Source organism: Natator depressus, chromosome 1 (assembly GCF_965152275.1).
Source record: "Natator depressus isolate rNatDep1 chromosome 1, rNatDep2.hap1, whole genome shotgun sequence".
NCBI classification, from domain to species: Eukaryota; Metazoa; Chordata; order Testudines; family Cheloniidae; genus Natator; species Natator depressus.
Genome location: NC_134234.1, coordinates 331,720,090 through 331,742,239, shown reverse-complemented (window position 1 = coordinate 331,742,239; position 22,150 = coordinate 331,720,090). Strand labels below are relative to the sequence as shown.

Sequence of the window (22,150 nt, the reverse complement as noted above, 5' to 3'; positions counted from 1 at the left end):
TCGGTGGTGCGCGTCCTCACCAAGAGCGCTTCCACCAACTTAAGAGGGGCAGTGTGGGAGGCTGAGTCAGGACTCTCAGCTCTACATGCAGCTCCCCACTGGGAATGGGGCAACCTCACTCGGCTTCTTAGATCCCCACCGGGAACAGCGCAGCCAACCCTGCTACCTCCGGGCTTTCCACCAGGAGCAAGGCAGCAACCAGACTCCAGGCATGGAGCTCCCTGCTGGGGGAAGTTGGGCTCCTGACAGAAAACCGAGAAGCCTGGTGGGTCTGCCCCTTTCCTGGTGGGGAGCCGAGAGTCCAGGTAGCAGCCTGCATCAGAGCAGGGAGCCAGGGCAGCAGCCCAGATCAGAGTGGGGAGCCAGGAGGGCAGAAGGGCTCCCCATGGGGAGCCCAGGCAGTAGCTCGGCTTGAAGTGGAGACCAGGAGCAGCCTCGCTGGGGAGCCAGGAGCCAGCTTTTTTGTCAATTTCACAGGTCCAGAAGAGAGGTGAAATTGACAAGAATTACAGCCAATAGATGCAAGTAAGGCAATGTCTACAAGGACACTGCATTCCCGAATTACACCAACATAAGCCCTACATCGCTCATGGTGGTGGAGTTATGTCAGTGTAGTAGGGCACTTACATCGGTGGAAGCAAGGCTGCAGTGCGTACATTGACAATTAGGTTGACGTAAGCTGCCTTACGTTCACCTAACGCTGTAGTGTAGACCTGGCCTTAGTATGGAAGAAGAAACAGTGACAGAGTGGGAAGGGCCAAAATTTGCTCTGTTGCCTTGGTAACAGGGAACAGAGGACATTATGGGAGAAAATAGTAAGCACGCATCTGAACCCAAATGGTCTGGAGTTAGATCAGAGATCACAGCTCACTCCTCTCTCCTTAATGGGCCAAATCCAAACACATCAACCTAACCTTCAGATTCAGATCTGGATTTTGAACTGCTGAGTTTCAGAGAGTTTAGAATCCAAAGTTTAGCTCTGTCATTTTAGAAATACAAAGGTCATATCTGGAGCTTGGATCCTGGCCCATATCTAGTTGATAGTAAAAAAGGTTATGAGCAGGTAACTGCAGTGGTCAGGCGAAATTTGTAGACAATTGTCTTGAAGATATAATTTAATAAGTGGTTACATTTGCCGTGGCTCCCCACATTTTGGTGAGGGAGCAACAAATAAATTCAAAAGATTCTGAACAAAGGCCTGAAGGATGAGGAACCCGCTCCTGGGTAAAACTACACTCAACCCAAGCAGGCTCCAGATTTCTAGCACCAGACAGCAGCAATAGTGGGGTAGATACAGCCCAGGCCACTTGAACATAGGGGTGTCTGCTCAGACATCCCACTGGTACAAAGCTGCATGTACTCCTTCCCCCGAGCCATGCAGGCTGGCAAAATAGCGATGTCCCATGGGAAGAGGTCCAGATTCCTAGCAGGAAGAGGCAATGGATATTTACAGCCTTTGGACCCTGGTAACATCACCACATCATCCACATTTACTAACTTTGTACACTGTTGTCTAGTCTGACCTCCTCCCAACCCTCCCTAACACCTACACTTCCTCTGCAGCAGCAGCACCAGCAGGAGCCAAAAGGTACACCTCAATCCCAGTCCCCTTCCCATCCCGGACCACCTTCACAGACTATAATGTCATCTAGACTCCCATCAGAACTCTGCACTGACATACTCTAAACTAGTACGATGAGGAACCAGACTTGCCATGTACAGAGTCCACGTGGAAAAGGTGAATTAGAATTAGTTTAAGTAGATTCCATCCTGGTCCAGCAAGAGCTTTTTTATTCACAATTTTAAAGTCTGTTATCTAACAACCCTGCAGGGCTAGAAACTTTATATCGCTGGTACAGGTAGATTCCAAATGGGATCCAGCACTCACTTTTACCTAACCCTAGAAGTCATTACATGTTTAGGTATAAAAAAAGTATTTAGGTCATTTTAAGAATTATTTCCCTCTCTGAATATGATACTGTGGGGCTTACGGTAGCAAACACACCTACCTTTATATGGAAAGAGATACAAAATACAAACCATCAGATTGTTTTAAAGCTCAAATAAAAGTATTCTAGAAATTGTACAATGTGCCATATATGGAATGTATGATGTGATAAGATTTTAATCAGTACTCAGATGGGATGATTTGTGTGGAAGCCAATCCGAACTCAGGTTGGTATACTGCATTTTTTCACAGATCTTATAAAAAAAAATCTTCAAAAACAGCAAGTTGAGCAGGTACGTAGTCTATGTAACCACCTATATCCCTGTTACCATCATCGTACTCCTTCAGATTGTTATACCTACTTGTGTTTTGTTTTAAATTAGATTGTATACTCTGTGTGTTTGCACAGCACATGACACAATGGGACCTCCAATCCTGACTAGAGCTTCTGGACATTACTGTAATATGTAATACACTTTTCTACCCAATTATAACATAGTATGTGTAGTATTTGAACTTTTGCCCACTTTGATCAGAGAAGTAGGAACACAGCTGTTTTAGGTAATGCAGGGTTGGGGTAGGTTTTGTTAAGGAAAAGTTAGCATATGTTAGCATAGCATTTTGGTTTGGGGCCCACCATTGTCTAAAAGCAAGCACATCGTGCACCAGGAGGAGCGTTCCTTAGATACTGCATTCCTGTGAAAACCCTCCCCCTTGTTTCCAGCCTGTCTCGACTCCCGGTTTCTGTTCTTTGTCTGTTCCTAACTCCCTGCCTCCTGGCCTTGATGTGAGCCTCCCATCCTGATAAGAAAGGCTACTGGTGCATTGCTTTAAGACCATGTTGTGTAGTTGAAGTAATGGTCTAGCATGGTGAACGTACCTAGCAGGGATAGATGGTAGATAAGGGAAGGGTTTGTCTATTGGCTAAGGTTTCCAATGCACGAGGGCAATGTGCTTTGCTAAAAGGTATATAATCTCTGTATAACCTGCATTCGGGGTCCCCTCCTGACTAGCAGGGGGGCATCACGCTCGAGCGTAATAAACTTAGTGTCTCTGGAAACTCTGCAGTTGTGGACTTTGTTTGTGTGCCTCAGCCTAGACTCGAACTGTGCGTGACCTATCAGGTATAATTCGCAGCAGTTCTTGTGCGTGACCTATCAGGTGTAATTCGTAACAGCTTTGGCAGAGAAACAAAGGGAAAGTGTCATATTGCAAGAGCAAGTGCTGGGGTGGGGGGGGGGGGGGGGAACCACAGCAGTGGGGTTGTCTCCAGGTCCCAGTGATCTTTCAAGAAAAGTTTACTGAGAAAAAACAAAGTGTGTAGACCTGAATTTCCCCAGCACTTAAGGGACAAGTTCCAATGATATTACTTTAGTGAAAACCATTACCTGCACTCCAGTCTTCTTTTCAAGGAAGGTGCTCTCAGCCCTTTCATGTGATCTAACAGTAAGATATAAAGTTCATAACAACTTTATTTTTTTTAAAGTTACCATACATCACAGCTTTTATATTTAAGAGTAATAGAAAAAAATCACAGGTAGGTTTATTATTTATAGCATAGTGCTATACAGTAAAATAAGACTATGATTCCCGCCCTGTGAAGAGCTAACAATCTCAGGCCCTGATCCTACAATGAGCTCCATGAAGGCAACGCCCTGTGCCAGTTGCGAGTTCATTGCATGATTCTACAAATGCTTATTCTCCCCAACAGTCCCACTTAAGTTTGCATGATGAAGCCCCAAATAAACATGACACAGACAAAAACAATGATAAGGGCGATGGATTTATACAAAGAAGTCTGGTTTTGTAGTTACTCCTGGGGGGATTCTGCACCACTGTGCATGCGCAGAATTCATGTCCCCCACAGATTTCTTTGCTTACCCATAGAAAAATGACTTTCTGACGGGGAAGCAAAAGGAAGCTGCAAGAGGAGCCACGCACCACTCTCTAGAGGCACAGGTACATCATTTCAGGCACCTAGAGCAGCTGGCAGAGAGTAAGTCACCGTGGGGCTGGAGACACCCCAGCCAGTGGCTCCTACCTTGAGCCAGGATCAGCTGCTAGTCCCGGCTGGACTGGAGGCAAGAAAAGACAGGACTTCCTCTTCCCCTGCAAGGGGTGGCTGAGGCTGTCAGACATACCCCCAGAAACCTTTCCCAGGTGCAGGAAGCTCCGCATCCATCCCTACTTTCTGCTCCCATCGCTCCTCAGCTGTGGGGGGAGGGGTCACTGTATGGGGAGCTGCTCCCCCATCCACCCAACCCACATGCATCTGGACCTCCTACACCCAGACACCGCTGCCAAGCCTCACCCAGTACATCCAGAACCCCCCTAGCCCTCCATACCCAAACCCCACTGAACCTCAACCCCTGCATCTGGAAACCCCCTTTCACCCAGACCATCTGCCTCCGGACCCCCACCCCTGCACTCAGACCACCCACCACTGAGCTCCCTGCACTCAAATCCCCACCCTGATGCCCCAACCCCTACACCACCCTGAGCCCCTAAATCCAGACCCCCACGCCACTGATCCCCAACTAGCTGCACCCAGACCTGCACCCCACCAAGCTCCACTCCCCTAGCCCTCCCACTTAAAGCCACACACCCAGACCCCTCTGCTGAGCCCCAACCACCTTCACCTGGAAGCCCCTGCAGAATTCCATTGCCCCTGCACCTGGAACCCCCCCCCCCAAGCCTCTGTACATCCAGATCCCCCCACACCTATACCCTGTCCCCCACTGAGTTGCCTGCACCCAGATTGTCCCACACAGAATCCTCTCACCCCATACCTGGATCACCCCACATTGAGCCCCTCTACACTTGGATCCTGCCTGGTTGACTCTGCCTACCCCACACCTGGTGTGCCTGGCGCAGAGAGGCAGCGCCCCAGGGTGTTTCTGGGGCAGGCCCAGGCCTTGTGCTGTGTCACAGTTGGGTGCAGCCTCACCGCTGAGTCCATGTCCCAGTGGCAGGGAGGCTGCAGGGTGATCTCCCATCTTCCTGCAGCCAGTGGCCAGTGCTCCCCACTGCCATGCTGAAGCCTCTGCATTTATTTATTGACAAATGAAACGGGAATTTTGCAGAATTTTAAAATATTGTGTGCAGAATTTTTATTTGTTTTTTGGCACAGAATGCCCTGAGGTGTATGTAGTGTACATCACTACAGAAGTTTGTTCTGCACAAAGGAAGGAGAGAAATTCCTGCCCCCTTGAAGATAAAAATTAAAAAAAAAAAAAATAGTGACTCCCCAATCAGATGCAGAAAAATCTATGGTCACAATACAGCATTCAGTCTGAACGTCCTCTTAGATACAATGACACGTTACTCTTGTGCATGGCATGAAAAAAAAGTATGATTATTTCTTTAAAAAAATAAAACCTTAGAATGCAGCAGGATATAGTGCTAAAGGGAAACTGATTTTCAATTTTCCATTCGTGATACAACCGGTTACATTTTACCTCTACTTTCGCATTAGCTGTATTACTTGATTATCAACAACACACACTTCAAATTAGTCTCACTAGGGTGGTGGGCAGGGTAACATGCCCAGAAAGGACATGATGGGAACGGGGTGGGGGGGGGGCTGCAGCACAGTTCTGGGGTACAGGAACTCGGGGCAAACTTTGGAGCAAAGTGGTACAGCCCCACACAGAGAGGGGAAGTGGAGGGGCAGGGATCAACAGCCCCACACAGAGAGGCCATGGGGAAGTGGAGACCAACAGCCCCACACAGAGAAGCCACAGGAAAGTGGAGGAGCGGGGCGGGAACCAGGGCAAATGCAGCATACGTGGCTGTGCAGTGCACCCAAAAATTTGGGACACCATTCCCCTTGCTGGCCACAGCTGGACTCCTCCCACTCATGGTCTCTCACACTTCCCTAACACACACACACACACAGTCTCTCTCACACAGACTCACACAAAGGTGGCAATTTTGCAACAGAAAAGCTTCAAAAACAGACTCCAACAAGAAACTGCTGAGCTTGAATTAATATGCAAACTAGATACCATTAACTTGGGTTTGAACAGAGACTGGGAGTGGCTGGGTCATGACACATCTTGAATCTATTTCCCCATGTTAAGTATCTCACACCTTCTTGTCAACTATCTAAATGGGCCATCTTGATTGTCATTGCAAAAAAAAAATTTTCTCCTACTGATAATAGCTCATCTTAATTAATTAGCCTCTTACAGTGGGTATGGCTACTTCCACCTTTTCATGTTCTCTGTATATCTATCTTAAAAAGAAAAGGAGTACTTATGGCACCTTAGAGACTAACAAATTTATCTGAGCATAAGCTTTCGTGAGCATCCGATGAAATGAGCCGTAGCTCACGAAAGCTTATGCTCAGATAAATTTGTTAGTCTCTAAGGTGCCACAAGTCCTCCTTTACTTTTTGCGGATACAGACTAACACGGCTGCGACTCTGAAACCTGTCTATCTTCTTACTCTATGTTCCATTCTATGCATCCGATGAAGTGGGCGGTAGCCCACAAAAGCTCATGCTCTAATAAATCTGTTAGTCTCTAAGGTGCCACGAGTCCTCCGGTTCTTTTCACACAGACTGGCTCTCACACCCACATACACTCTGCCTCTCACGGGTCACAGTCCCCCAGTCTCACACTCCCCAACACCCAGTCTCTCACACACACGCTCTGTCACGTGTACACACACACGTATTATTGTTATTACCGCTTGGTACTTCCTGTCAACAGGCTCTCGGTGAGCCAGGCATGGCGCGGGGCTGCAGGAGGGCCCTGGGCTCTGGCAAGATGCGACCCCCACGTGACAGCGCGAGGCCTGCCTTGAGCCACTGCCTGCATAGGAAGCTCGAAGGGTGTCAGCAATGGGGGAGGGGGGGCGTTTCTGGGGGTCCACAGGCGGGGGTGGTGCCTGTGCCGCCTTGACACACCGGGGCCGGCTGGGGACTGCCTTCAGTGGAACACAGGGCACCAGTCTAATAGTACTGCCAGGGGCCCCATACAGCCTAAGGACGCTGAGGAGGGATTCTGAGGTGCGGTTAAACAGCTCCGAACGGAAGTGGGGCGGGGGGGGAGGGGGAGGAACGATTCCGGGATGGGACGGGGAGCGGAAGGGAGAAGCTGAAGCTCAGAGCCGGGGGAGGGGAGGATGACAGGGTCTTCGGGAGGGCAGCAGCCGCCACGCAGGACACCCCCGGGAGGGCGGCGGCGCCAGCCGTGTGGGGCGGGGGAGGCTCTCCCCGGGGGGGGGGGAGCGGGGCGGCGCCAGGGGCGCGCGGAGGGAAGAGCACGCGCAGCACGAGCGAAGCGGCGGGCGCGCGGAGCCGGCGGGACCTCTCGCGCCCTCACCCTTGTGGCAGTGGGACAGGAAGTAGGCCCGCGCCCGCAGGTTCTCCCGGTCGAAGCGGTCTATGGACAGCCAGGGATACTCCCGCATCCTGCCTCCGAAGCTGCTCATGGCGCAGCCCTGCTCCTCGGACTCCGTCCGTCCACCATCCCTACCTCTCCCATTGGCTGCGGCCCAAACCAATCACAGAGCCGCCTTTGCAACCCGTCCGCCTATGAGCAAAAGGCCGGGGCGGGGCCTTTTCTTAAAGGGCCAGTAACAGAAATGACTCAAGTTTTTCTACTCCGGATCTTGCCGTGAGGTTTGGACCTGCTGCTCTGTCCGTGTGAATATGGGGACAGAAGGGCCTCGCCGCCAGGCAGGATGGGGAGAAGGGTATGCCTGTGTACTCCAGGCCCGCTCACTCTTGAGTGCAGTGATTTATCAATAAGGAATTTAGGTAATTAATAACTGATACCCTTAGCATCTACATCATTAATAATGACTCTTGGTAACTGAATAATGTTGAGTATGGATAATTACTGCATTAGGAATTCATTCCCGGCCTTAGGCATTTACAAAGCAACAAACACTGCACTATCATGAATAATTATAATTAATCCATTAGTAATTGGTTGTGAGTAGTTCTAACTAATTCAGTAATTGTGAATTATAAGTAAGTTATATCAGTAATTGTTTTGCTCCAACACTGTCCAGTAGTATTTGTTATTATGACATCCGTTTATTTTGTGGGTGAGGGGCAAACTATTGAATTCTCAAGAACTGCTGTGCACTGTTTTTATTACTTTGGCCCAGACCAACTCCTGTGAGTTAGGCTCCTAAATATCTTTGAGGATCTGGGCTTTTGTCTCCGTTCACAGCATGTTCAGTGCCCTGTTCAAAATGAGAAAAAAATGTAATTATTGTCAGGCACTAATCTTTTAGCTATTTATGCTGCTGTCATCACCATGGTGGTATATCGAATTTTATATCTGTTAGGGAGGGATTAATGCAGGGGACACGAAGTCAGACAACATGCATTCTTTTTCCAACGGTGCCTTTGGCTCATTGTATAACCTTGGTCAAGTCACTTACTCCCATTTTCAAAAGTGACCAATAAGTGTGGCCGCACAACTTTTGCCTGCCCAATTCAAGACCTAAATGTCCACAACGCCAACACCTCAAAACGGAGCTAGCCCTTTTGAAAATGTTGGTTATAATCTCTCTCTTCCTCCGGCTGCGCTGCTGAAAAGGCAGGTAACACTTCCCTCCTTTACAGGGGTATATTTCCTACCTAAAAAGAAAAGGAGGACTTGTGGCACCTTAGAGACTAACAAATTTATTTGAGCATAAGCTTTCGTGAGCTGAAGTGAAGAAACAGATTGACAGAGCCAGAAGAGTACCCAGAATTTACCTACTACAGGACAGGCCCAACAAAGAAAATAACAGAACGCCACTAGCCATCACCTTCAGCCCCCAAATAAAACCTCTCCAATGCCTCATCAAGGATCTACAACCTATCCTGAAGGACGACCCATCATTCTCACAGATCTTGGGAGACAGGCCAGTCCTTGCTTACAGACAGCCCCCCAACCTGAAGCAAATACTCACCAGCAACCACACACCACACAACAGAACCACTAACCCAGGAACCTATCCTTGCAACAAAGCCCGTTGCCAACTGTGCCCACATATCTATTCAGGGGACACCATCATAGGGCCTAATCACTTCAGCTACACTATCAGAGGCTTGTTCACCTGCACATCTACCAATGTGATATGTGTCAGCAGTGCCCCTCTACATTGGTCAAACTGGACAGTCTCTACGTAAAAGAATAAATGGACTCAAATCAGATGTCAAGAATTATAACATTCAAAAACCAGTCGGAGAACACTTCAATCTCTTTGGTCACTCGATTACAGACCTAAAAGTTGCAATTCTTCAACAAAAAAGCTTCAAAAACAGAGTCCAAGGAGAGACTGTTGATTTGGAATTAATTTGCAAACTAGATACGATTAATTTAGGCTTGAATAAAGACTGGGAGTGGATGGGTCATTACATAAAGTAAAACTATTTCCCCATGTTTATTTCCCCCCCCCTCCCCCCCCCGTTCTTGTCAACTGCTGGAAATGGCCCACCTTGATTATCACTACAAAAGGTTCCCCGCCTCCCTGCTCTCCTGCTGGTAACAGCTCACCTTACCTGATCACTCTGGTTACAGTGTGTATGGTAACACCCATTGTTTCATGTTCTCTCTCTATATAAATCTCCCCACTGTATTCTCCATTGCATGCATCCGATGAAGTGAGCTGTAGCTCAGGAAAGCTTATGCTCAAATAAATTTGTTAGTCTCTAAGGTGCCACAAGTCCTCCTTTTCTTTTTGTGGATCCAGACTAACATGGCTGCTACTCTGAAACGTTTCCTACCTAGTGCTTTGGGATGCACGGGTGCAAGCTCTATGCAGAAGCCTGATCTTCCAATTTCAGCTCATGGCAAAGCTCCGGCTGACTGCAGTGAGAGCACGGTGGGGACGGTCCCCAGCCGCCCGAGCTGTGTCAGACATAACACACGGGTCTCTTACAGCACACACCCATCTGCACGCCTTACAGTCCTTATTCCTCTGCCAAACTACTGCGCTGCCCCTCCCCGCGTGCGCAGCTCGTGGCACTGGCCCCGCTCCCGGGGTTCGCTGCCGGTCGGCCCCGGCTCCGCCAGGAGCGCCGGGGAGGCTTCTCTCGGCCTGGCTCGAGCGCCGGAGGTTGCTAGGCAACCGCACAACCGCCGCCGTCAGACCTGAAGAGGCGGCGCCCGCCCCGAGGGAGGGAACGACCCGGCAAGACCGTTGGTGAGTGGCCCGCGGCGCCCCTTGTCCCGACCCTCACCGCAGGTGGAGCCCGCCCAGCCCCGGGAGCCCTGAGGGGAGCGGGTGCTGCTGAACGCCCCCTCCCTCCCCGGCTCAGGGGAGCAGCGTGGCCTTGGGGTTCCTTTAAAAAGCCCCGGCTCCTGGAGTCCTGGGACTGGGGGAGGGGATTTTCTTTAAAGGCACAGCTCCTGGAGACCTGGGGTTAAGGGGAGATTTTTCCTTAAAGCTTCAGCTCCTGTGGTTATGGGTTTAGGGGAGAGTCTCCTCTTTCATTTAAAAAAAACACAAATTTTGTGACTGGTGGTTTCCAAGAAAAGCTTAAAAAGCGGACCCAAGGGTTCCTCCTAGCAGCTCAGAAGGCAAATGATAAGAAAACAATTACAGTTCTTTAAAATCTGATGCTTTTTAAAGCAACTCTCATGATTTTGGTGGGGCCTGACTCATGGATTTTGCATGTTTGGAGTTGGCAAGGCTGCAAGGGTTGGCGGGGACAGGGGTTGTTATGCAGAGGGGGACCGAGAAAGAATTGCACTGTACTTTTGATGCCTTGTATTTTTGTTGTTTGTCTATATCTGTTTGTCCATCTTGTCTTTTAGATTGTAAGCTCTTCAGGGCAGGGCTCATAAGAACTGCCTTAGTGGGTCAGACCAATAGCCCATCTATCCCACTATCCTGTCTCTGACAGTGGCCTGTAGCAGAGCTTCAGGGGAAGTGTACTGAACAGGGCAGTTTTGGAGAGATCCACCCCTGTTTTCCCCTCCTGACTTCTGGCAGCCACAGGTAGAAGGTCACCCTGAGCATGGGGTTGTGTGTCTGACCATCTTGTGTGTGTGTACAGTGACCAGTACAATAGGGCTTCAACCCTATTTGGGATCTTTAGGCACTATCAGAATACATATAATTAAGAACAGGGAGTCAAACACAATGTGGGGTCCTATCCGGGCAGATTCTATCTTGTCTCTCTCTCACCCCTTGGCAACTCCTTTGCCAGTAGAGCCCCACTGAATTGAAATGGTCTGACCTGGCTGGTGGTGCTTCTACTCATCACTACCTGACTCCTACTTTGGGTATTGGTACCATAAATATGTTCAAACATAAGACGAACTTACAAGGTTCAGAGGATAGATAGGCTGGTTTCCAAACGGTGCTGACCTCTATGCACTGATTTGTGTCACGGTAGATTTGTCCTTTCCTTTTCCTTTCTGAAATAGGGGGAGAGATGTGGTTACATAACAGACTTGGTGAAAGTGGGAACCAGCAGAACACTTTTAAAACACAGGCAATCAGAAGTAGTAATCTGCTTCATGGTGCGCATGCATCTATTCTAGGATGTTTGTGTTTGACTACTATACATAACCCAAGAAGATGCAGAATTCCACCACTTACAGAATTTATTCATTGATGTACAGTGATTGCCATTACAGAGAAAGTATTTCCCAGTACCACACACTGGGATGTGAAATTGCACAGTTTTCCCCTAAATTAGAAGAGTAGTAAGAATGGTAACCCTGTGGTGTCTGTTGGCAAATTGAGCTTTTTGACACATCACTCTGGGCTGTCTCAACTGCACATCAGTATAAGTGATTTATCTATTAAACTTAAATAAAAGGTTTGACATACCAGCTTGAAAATGGTGATGTTTGTTTTTTACTTGCATGCACTGACTTGGCACTTTGGCCCAGAGCCTCAAAGGTATTTAGGCTCCGAGCTTCTATTGTCTGCGCCCTTATATGTATGTTTTGCCTGTGTTTTCACATGAGCTTTTATGGAAAGTCTGCTTGAATTAGTGGATAGTCAGTATGTGCCATGTATATCCAGTTGCACTGGACAAGTGCATTTGCTAGATGAGCCTGATATATCATTTAGCAGAGAAATGGTTAATCCTAATGGCCATAATAGACCTTTAGTGTTAATACCTCATTAAGATCCAATCATATACTTCATTTGCTAGCATTCCTTTGGTCTGTCTCTCTGCAGGCTCAGTTGGTCAGCAGTATAACAGTTCTATATTATAGCTTACAATTTATACATCTTTCTTCCAGAAGGATTCCAAAGTGCTTATTAATTCACACTGGGTCATGTTTCCCTTTGTAGTAAAAAAGTGCAATCAGGAGAAATATCTCCAAGACTCAGCTACCAATATGTGCCAAGTAGGTTAATTTGTATTGTGGCGTCCCATAGTGCGAGGAGAAAAACTCTTTGTAATTATTGACAATTGGCATTTAAAGAGAGATAATAATTGTAGAGGGCTGAACTACCCCACATATATGGCAGCATATTTGGAAAAGGGCCATAGTGTCTGTATACTTATGTACAGATCTTCACTCAGCCCCATGCAAACTGAGATTATGCCCCTTTTCCTTGATTGCTGATGGTCTTTCTGTGCAAAAAATCCACTGTAAATTATTATGCCAGATACAAATGCAGATTTTAGCCACTCCCAAATAACTGCTGCCATGCAAGCAATAACTCCTATTTTCTCTTCCGTAGTGGTTTGAGGGGACTGACTTCTGAATTGAACCACATACTAAATAAAGGGTTTCAGTTGTGTGTAGGATTTTGAGGCAGGTTTTGTAGTCAATTGCTACTCTTTTTCAGCCTATGAGCCATGGGAGCACATGACCCAACAGGATTTTTATCTTCATCAGCATCAAGTCTAGAAACTTTCTTAAATGAAGGCTTAGATTCTTGGAAATACATCAAACTCTTCCTAATTATGCAGCTGCAGCATGGTGACACTAAGTAATTGTGAGAAGAATTTGGCCCATTGACCAATGAAATCCATCAGATGTTGTAGCATTTGATGTATTTTTCTTCCTGCATAAATGAAAAGTGCTCTCTATTAGCAGAATAAGATTGCGACCATTGGTTCCTGGAGTGGCCACACTGAGATTTCAGAGTAACAGCCGTGTTAGTCTGTATTCGCAAAAAGAAAAGGAGTACTTGTGGCACCTTAGCGACTAACCAATTTATTTGAGCATGAGCTTTCGTGAGCTACAGCTCATTATTCAATCAGGGCAAACTGCAAAGAATGGGGCAGACGATAAGCAAAACTGATGGTTATTCTAATCATTAGATTCACCAAGCCAGCAACAAAACATCTTCTACAATACCTTACTGATTACCCAGAAGCCAAAAATATAGTTCCCTTAAAGCAATCCAGACTTGGGCTCCCACCCAGACAGCCAAGTCAAATATGAGGAAGATTACTGAAAATCTTGTTCAATATCTATAAAGTTGTGCTAATCCCAACGGATCGGACACATTACATGTCAGGTCAGTGAATATTTCAGATCTTACCCAAATACACGTTTACAGACAGTTCTTATTAACTAAAAGATTTATTTAAAAAAGAAAAGAGAGTATTGTGGTCAAAAGATCGTTATACATACAGATATGAATAAAGTTCTTAGATCAGTTTCATAGTAAAGTTTCATAGTGAGCTGCTGAGTTGCAAAAAGTTCTTTCCAGAATAAGTTCATCAGGTTCTAGTCCAAACAGCAGTTCATGTATAGAGTTTGTTCAGATTCTTCCATGAGAATTAGCAGGGTAATCCACACTAGAGCTGGAGACCTCAGCCTTGCGACTCAAGCTTCCCCAGACCAAGCTTAAGCAGATCTGGTTCTGATGTAAAAATTCCTGTTTCCTGTGTATACACACGTAATTAGTTATATTCATCAGCATAAGGTAATTATTCATTAAGCAGGGCCGGCTCTAGGTTTTTTGCTGCCCCAAGCAAAAAATTTGCCGACCCAAGCTCCGAGAGCGCAACTGCCCAAGCAAAAAAAAAAAAAAAATGGCCGGAATGCCGCCTCTGGAATTGTGCCGCCCCAAGTACGTGCTTTCTTTGCTGGTGCCTAGAGCTGGTCCTGCCATTAAGACATGTAGTTTACTACAAACTTCAAAGAGAAATATTGACAATGACATTTTTACACCCAAGTTTCATCTAAATGTTATATTCCCTCTGAATTATTGATCTCTGAATCAATAAAATATAGTAATGGACAGGAACCTTCTGGTTACATTGTTAACATCTAACAGCTATAGGTAAACAGACAAATATGAACAGTATCTTCTTCTAATTCTCTAACAATACAAGTCTACATTTCAAAGATCTATCTAACATGGCTTTGTTAGCTATTTATAAGGAATGGCCTTAGTTACCATTTATATACTTTTCTAATATGTCTTTAAAGGTTGAATTTGGGTCATTTAGCCTGCTAGTCACTTAACCCTTTCTAGCTCAGTGTCACAAAGATATACTCAAAAAATTAATACAATGACATTACGAGGTGAACTAGAAGACAAAACTGGTTCCTGTTACATATTGAAATTTGTCTAGATTTGGAAACTTAGGTCAAATTCATCCCTTGAGCAGCTCTGCTGACTTCAGTGGAGTTAGCCCTGGGATCCCTTCAGCCATGTGAATTCCAAAGAGCACTGTCATCAGTAATTTGAGCATACCCTGGAAAATGGCGGTATAATAGTTTACATATCTGGAAACTGAAATACAGGCAATATGGATTTACTCAAGAAAACAGCATGTATTTAACGTGATTCTGGACATTTTTAACATACTAGTTTTTACGTTGGGGTTTTGAGGTGGGGTGGGTTTGTTTTTGTTTTTTTGGCTGACTATAACTTGTTTACTATGTTTGCCAGTTTTGTTCTACCCATTTTTATGTAGAACTTCAACAATATGGCTTGCTCCAGTTTTTATATGTATCATTTTTAAAACCTAGTTTCAGCAAAATATCTGGTGGAGTTCCTGGAGCCATGGCTAGCGCTGACATCAAACCAAAATCTATAAGTCGTGCCAAAAAATGGTCAGATGAGATAGAGAATCTATACAGATTTCAGCAAGCTGGATACAGGGATGAAATTGAATATAAACAAGTGAAGCAAGTTGATATGGTAAGATTTGTAACTGTACAGGGGCTATGTATTTTAATTCTCTATTCCCTATTAAATAGTGAAATAAAAATGGAGGCACACAGTATATTTCCTTTCATTTGCTTTTGTTTTTAATCAAATTCAATTTTAGTTCTTTAGGTAGTTTAGAAGTGCAGAATAACTGATTTTCAAATACATTTATTTTACTTGACACTGCAACTCTAGCAAGCCTGCAATGTGCTGCCTCTTCATCAGTTACATACTTAAACATGTCAGAGCTTTTATTACATAATGGAGATTTTTTTCATTAAAAAAAAAAAAGAATGTAATGCTGGTGAAAGGTATGGCATGGGCAGCTCATGGCCAGCTTCCACACACTACTCTGCCAATGGGTACACCCCCTGATGTGATATATCCCCTTTTTAAGGATGAGAAGATTGTTCAATATCCATGGGCTCCATCCAGCATCCCTGAAATTAGTGGAAGGTTTACCATTGAATTGTATGGGAGTTGGTTCAGACTCCTTGTATATGCAGTACTCGGCCTCTCTCTTGAAAATGTCAACAGTAGAGAAAGTTGATGCTGGGTGTGGTGGAGGTGGTTGTAATGCAAATACTTCTCTACTGAGAACATCAAGAACTCTATCCTGTACCTTGAAAACTTCATTGCATATGACCTAAGCTACTGGTTAGTCACCAGATGCCAGACAGCTACAAATCTACTCTGGATTCAAACTAACAAACCTATAGGTGATAGGCTCTATATTTCATTATTTACCTCCTAAATCATGCAGTTCCTCAAAATCCCTTTTAAAAATCTATTCAGACCTACTATGTCATTATTTTGAAATATACAGTTTGCATTAAAGAAAACCTTTGGTACTACTGATGTCTTGTTGCCACCTTCCATTATTTAAAAATCAACAGTTTGAAGTATTTTCAAAATACCAGAAACAAATTAAACTATATTGGTGTCCAATCTCTCACCAAGTTTCATGTTTTAAATCAGTACGATAGGCACACTCAAGCCTTTAAAATTGGTGAGCTACTGCTTCTTTTACCTACATATATTATTGTAACCATGCAAAGTGGTCTTTGAAAAGTTACTACTGAACTAAATTTTTTAAAAATGCATGGCTGAATTATTACCTACTGAAAATAGAGGTGTAAAGGAAGATGCAACGAGGAGTCCGGTGGCACCTTAAAGACAAACAGATTTATTGGGGCATAAGCTTTCGTGGGTAAAAAACCCCACTTCTTCATATGCATGGAGTGAAAATTACAGATGCAGACATAAATATTCTGATGCATGAAGAGAAGGGAGAACCAGTGTTAACAAGGCTAATTCAGTCAGGGTGGATGTGGTCCACTCCCAGTAATTGATGAGGAGGTGTCAATACCAAGAGAGGGAAAATTGCTTTTGTAGTGAGCCAGACACTCCCAGTCCCTATTCAAGCCCAAATTAATGGTGTTAAATTTGCAAATGAATTCTAGCTCTGCAGTTTCTCTTTGAAGTCTGTTTTTGAAGTTTTCTTGTTGAAGGATGGCTACTTTTAAATCTGTTATTGAATGTTCAGGGAGATTGAAGTGTTCTCCTACTGGCTTTTGTATGTTACCATTCCTGATATCTGATTTGTGTCCATTTATTCTTTTACATAGAGACTGTCCAGTTTGGCCAATGTACATGGCAGAGGGGCATTGCTGGCAGATGATGGCATATTATCACATTAGTAGATGTGCAGGTGAAAGAGCCCCTGATGGTATGGCTTATGTGGTTGGGTCCTCTGATGGTGTCGCTAGAGTAGATATGGGGACAGAGTAGGAAACAGGGCTTGTTACAGGGATTGGTTCCTGGGTTAGTGTTTCTGTGGTGTGGTGTGCTGTGGTGTGGTGTGTGGTTGCTGGTGAGTATTTGCTTCAGGTTGTGGGGCTGTCTGTAACCGAGGACGGACCTGCCTCTCCAGGTCTGTGAAAGTGAGGGATCATTTTCCAGGATAGGTTGTAAATCGTTGATGATGTGCTGGAGAGGTTTTAGCTGGGGGCTGTACGTGATGGCCAGTGGTGTTCTGTTATTTTCCTTGTTGGGCCTGTTCTGTAGTAGGTGACTTCTGGGTACCTGTCTCGCTGTCAATCTGTTTCCTCACTTCCCCAGGTAAGTATTGAAGTTTTAAGAATGCTTGATAAAGATCTTGTAGGTGTTTGTCTCTGTCTGAGGGATTGGAGCAAATGCAGTTGTATCTTAGGGCTTGGCTGTAGACAATGGATCGTGTGATGTGTCCTGGATGGAAGCTGGAGGCATGTAGGTAAGTATAGCGGTCAGTAGGTTTCCGGTATAGGGTGGTGTTTATGTGAACATCACTTATTTGCACTGTAGTGTCCAGGAAGTGGATCTCTTGTGTGGACTGGGCTGGCTTACTACAAAAGCAATTTCCCCTCCCTTGGTATTGACACCTCCTCATCAATTATTGGGAGTGGACCACATCCACCCTGACTGAATTGGCCTTGTTAACACTGGTTCTAGTAATGTAATGTAACTCCCTTCTCTTCATGTGTCAGTATATGTATGCCTGCATCTGTAATTTCACTCCACGCATATGAAGCAGTGGGTTTTTTTTTAATCCATGAAAGCTTATGCCCAAATGAATCTGTTAGTCTTTAAGGTGCCACTGGACTCCTCGTTGTTTTTGTGGATACAGACTAACACGCCTACCCCTCTGATACAGGGAAGATGCAGTTTGTTCTTTTGTATTGGGCTCAAATTCTGTGGTGAAGAGTATAGTATAAATACTTACACAGAAGTCTAGGTAGATCTTTTAATGAGAATGGTAGGATCCCTCTAGTTAATAAATTGTATAAGATAAAAGTCAAGACTGCTACAGGGTACAAGCCACAAAACAAACTATGATCCCATTGGCAGAGGGACACTCCCAACAAAATAATTTCCAACTTAAAAACTATGGAGCTCTGTTTATATCAAACTTCGGTGGAATTAGCATCAGTTATATTGTAACTGATCACATTTTGAAATATGGCTCATTTTTGCTGTCATATTATGGAAGGTACAAGATCTAAGAGTGGAGATACAAGGAATATTATATGGTACTTACGTTTAGAAAAATAACCCAAACAGCCAGCAGATCTGTACATGTAAATACTAGGCTGAGTAATAAAACTACCATTTATGAGATATAATTCAAATGCAATCTGGTTTGATATCCCTAATGACATCTATACCTGCTGATCAGAAGTGAGAAATTAATATTTAGGATTCAAGACAATAGGAAATACTGCAGCTGTTCATGCTGCAGGTGCTTACCTAATGCCATAGAAACTTCCAAAAGCTTTTTAATTAACAGGATTGAATGTCTGCACTTTTTACAATGTAATAAATATCTTGTGAAGTACTGAATTGAAGGCTATGGGTGATGGTGCTCAGCACCTTGCAGGATTGGGTCCATTGACACTAACTTTCCTGATTTGACATATGGCTCATTTGTTTGTTTGAAAATGATGAAACTAATGATGTGTCTATTTTTCGTGCTTAGAAAGGTGCCGAAGAACCTTTTACTTGCACATAATCCTTCCACAAGAAGTGGAATCTTTCAGCCATTTGGATTTTTGAATGACTAACTCTTGTTTATACAGTAAAAGGAAGGCATCCATTGGGTAATCAAGGGGAGTCATAGACATTAGAGAGGAAAAGACCTGTTAAGTCTAATAACCTCCATTATACCAGACAATGGTGGTTCCTGTTCCCTACACCATATTTTCTAACAGCTTTGTCCAGTCCAGTTTTAGATTACTCAAGTGCTACGGTTTCCATCACATCCCCTTTGGATCATTCATGCTCTCTTCTGACGTAGTGAAGTGTTGCTGGTTTTTTGTTTGTGTGTTTTTATACCATACAGAACTTTGACTAGAAACTAGTTTCTGATGTTTTATGTTTTTTAATCTTTATTAGAGTTAAGCAATTTAATCATAAAGCACCAATCAGCTACAAACCAATTTATTCACCAAAATACAATCCATATAAAGATATCTCGTCTCCTGTGATGTGTTCTGCATGGATGTTTTCTCTCAGTGGCAGCATGTTCAGAAGATGAATGTATATTCTTTTCATTCTGTTTACAGGTGGATCGTTGGCCAGAAACAGGATTTGTGAAGAAACTTCAAAGAAGGGACAATACTTTCTATTATTACAACAAGCAAAGAGAATGTGAAGACAAAGAAGTCCATAAAGTGAAAGTTTATGCTTATTAATTTTGTTAATCCCAACTACAGTGTTTTTGTTTTTGTTTGTTGTAAGTATGTTGCTTTAACCTATTTGATGTATATAAAATGTAAGGAATTAAACAAGGTTTCTGAACTAATTTGTGCTGTTTTTAAATACAGCTGAACATTTTTGGGGGGAGGAGTAATAATGTATGTTCAGCACTGGATTTTCACAGAGCTTTTGATGAGGTCCATATAATTAGAAGTGCTAATCATTATTTAGTGCATTACATCTTCAATGTATTTTACTGACAGTAGCTAAATAATTCTAACCACAACCGTGGGAGATAGATAAATAGGTAAACTTATCATCATCAGTTTACAGATGGGAAAACTGAGGCGGAAAAGTTAAGTGACATCCACAAGATCACGAGGGAGTCAATGTCAGACCCAGGATTAGTGTTTGTTAAAGGAAATTGAATGACCTGGGAGTAGGGGCCAAAACCATGCTATGGATTAAAAGATGGTTAAGTGATGGGAAACGGTCATCATAAATATCTCTCTCTCTTAGCAAAGAGGGGTAAATTGTGAAGTATCCCACAGCTCTGTGGGTTTTTTTAATTAATATAAGTATTCATGACTTAAAGGAGAAAGTATTTAGTGAATTGGTAAAATTCACTAGCCAACGATACAGGATGTTGGACAGCAAAAACTAAAGAGGATTATGAGGAGTTAAACACATGATGGGATGAAGGAAATATTGGGCAGCAAGGTGTCAGGTGAAATCTAATATCTTTTTGGAAGTACATCAATTATAATTCTGGTTTTAGTGACAGAAAGAGATGGGATTATACTGGTAGTAGCTAAAGAGTAAATGGATTAATATTTTTCCAGACCTAAACACCACAATTTTGAATAAAAGAAAGAGATTTGTGTCTCTGTGGTGTGGTATTAGAAGTAGAGAAGCAGAAGTGTCTGTCCTTTACCCTGAAAATTTAAGGGCAATGTACTGTGGGATTAAAAAAAAAAAAAAAAATCACATTTTTGACAATGCTGTATCCTTTTGAAGATCACATAAATGAATGAAACTGTAGATTCCAGTGTTGCTCAACTTGCTGGTGAGGGTGCTCAGACCTCAGAATTCTAACAGCAGTGGTTTATCATATAGTCCATTTTATTTTTTTGCAGCTGTCCTTGCTTGGTATTGTGTCCATGCAATGAAAGCTATTAAACTCTGGCACCTGTGGGTTACATGAACTGATGTAAATTAAATAACGCTCCAATCTTTAGTTCTGTTTACTGTAGCTCCTTATCTTCCATTAATCCTTTTGATATAATCCTCTGGATTCTACATGCAAAAATAACTGTCAAAATGGCATTGTGATGTCCATCTCAAATTTAGTCCATATCAGATGTACTCAGTTTATAATGCAAAAGCTGGACTCCCAAACCCACATGGACTGCAAATTCAACCTGGGATCTGGCAATCAGTCTGGGTTCTTTCTGGTTCCCACATTATCATCTAACTCAAGTGAGTTATGTTACAGGTAAAGTTGTTATCCATTAGATTGAGCATAGAGCTGGGACTCAAGAATCTTGGAGTGAAATCCTGGTGCCATTTAAGTTAAAATGTGTTTTGCTATTGTCTTAATTGATCTAGGATTTCACCCGTGGCTTCTGTTCCCTGCTCTGCCATAGACTCAGCGTGGTCAAGTCACTTAACTTCCCTGTGCCTCAATTTCCTTATCTGCATGACAGATAAGCATTATAGTTTATTACATCTCTAGTCACCAAAAAGTAAAGATTCTATAATTATTGCCCAATTAAGAACTCTGGTGATGTGAGAGCCAGAACAGAATCCAGCTCCCACGCCTAGAACTGTATTGGCTCTGCAGTACTACCAACAGTAAAAAGGAGTAAAAACTTATTTTGGGAGCATATAATGTCATCAGTTTTTAAACAGAGCTCCCCACTGAAAACACAGCATGTCTTGTCAGAGAAGTAAGAATATTGGATTTGGAATACATATAGAGAATGCATCTGTTGAATAAGAAAATGCTGCTTTTATGCAGTCCCTTTTTTGACTATACCTAAACATCAAGCCTATATTATATGAATTGTGAACGCTAATGGATTTTAATGTGTGTTTTTCCCCCTCCTTTTTTAATGCATTATATGTATGTTCCTATTCTCTATTTTGTCTTTTATATATAACGAACAGTATTAGTTTTGTTTGTGAAAACTAAAGACTCTTAATAAATGAAGGTGGGGATTTATGACTTTATAGTTTTACATGTACAATTTGTTCCTATTTAGTGTATTCTTCATTTTCTGTAATGATGTGTTCATAAATCATAGGGGCCAAATTCTGGTCTCATTTGCATCAGTGTATCTAGTGATTTCACTGGAGTTCTGCTGGAGTTATACTGGTGTAAATGAGATTAGAACTGGGCCCATGGAGTCTTAAATTTACTGTTAACCCTTTTGGAAACAAGAAATGGTGTTGGATAGAAATCCCTAATCAAAGCTGATGAGTAGTATGGGAAAACAACATACTGTTGGCTTCCATTAATTTTGTTCTGGTGAATTTTGAGAGGCTAGCACCACTGCTGAGCTATGGTTTAAGCCAGTGGTTCTCAACCCATTTATCATTATGGGCCGCAGGTTGAGAACCACAGCGTGCCCCCCCAAAAAGATTCCCCACAGTGCCCTATGCCCAGCAGCCTCCGCCCAGAGACCCCTTCACAGAGTGGGGCCAGGAGCAGAGCCCTGGGTGCGGGGCCAGACACTGGACCCCGCTGTGTGGGGCCGGGCAGCCTAAAACCTAGGGGTGCTGCAGCACCCCCACAAACCCCTAGTTCCCAGCGCTCCCCATCCCCTCACTGCTCAGAGCACCCTTCTCCCGCACAAAACTGCCCAGAGACCC

At 44.0% G+C, this 22,150-nt stretch overlaps 2 protein-coding genes across 5 annotated transcripts in view; one reads left to right on the top strand and one right to left on the bottom strand.

The window, feature by feature from the left end:
• Positions 1–7,441, bottom strand: part of DCLRE1C (DNA cross-link repair 1C) — a 31,559-nt gene extending 24,118 nt beyond the window's left edge. For both annotated transcript variants that reach the window (XM_074942581.1, XM_074942582.1), the window contains exons 1-2: positions 7,279–7,441; positions 3,337–3,388 (exon numbers count right to left, since the gene is read on the bottom strand). In XM_074942581.1, coding sequence (XP_074798682.1) covers positions 3,337–3,388; positions 7,279–7,387 — 161 coding nt within the window. In that variant the 5' untranslated portion in view covers positions 7,388–7,441. The remainder of the gene's footprint in view (positions 1–3,336; positions 3,389–7,278) is intronic.
• On the top strand, positions 6,825–21,487 carry MEIG1 (meiosis/spermiogenesis associated 1). 3 transcript variants are annotated; one of them, XM_074942587.1, is made up of 3 exons: positions 6,825–6,962; positions 14,863–15,034; positions 19,144–21,487. In XM_074942587.1, the coding sequence occupies exons 2-3, from the start codon at positions 14,897–14,899 to the stop codon at positions 19,270–19,272; spliced, it is 267 nt and encodes an 88-aa protein (XP_074798688.1). In that variant the 5' UTR covers positions 6,825–6,962; positions 14,863–14,896; the 3' UTR covers positions 19,273–21,487. The 3 variants fall into 3 exon arrangements, with proteins under 3 accessions (XP_074798688.1, XP_074798689.1, XP_074798687.1); XM_074942588.1 differs by lacking the exon at positions 6,825–6,962 and adding an exon at positions 7,580–7,715; XM_074942586.1 differs by lacking the exon at positions 6,825–6,962 and adding an exon at positions 9,914–10,102.
• The last annotated feature ends 663 nt before the right edge of the window (positions 21,488–22,150 follow it).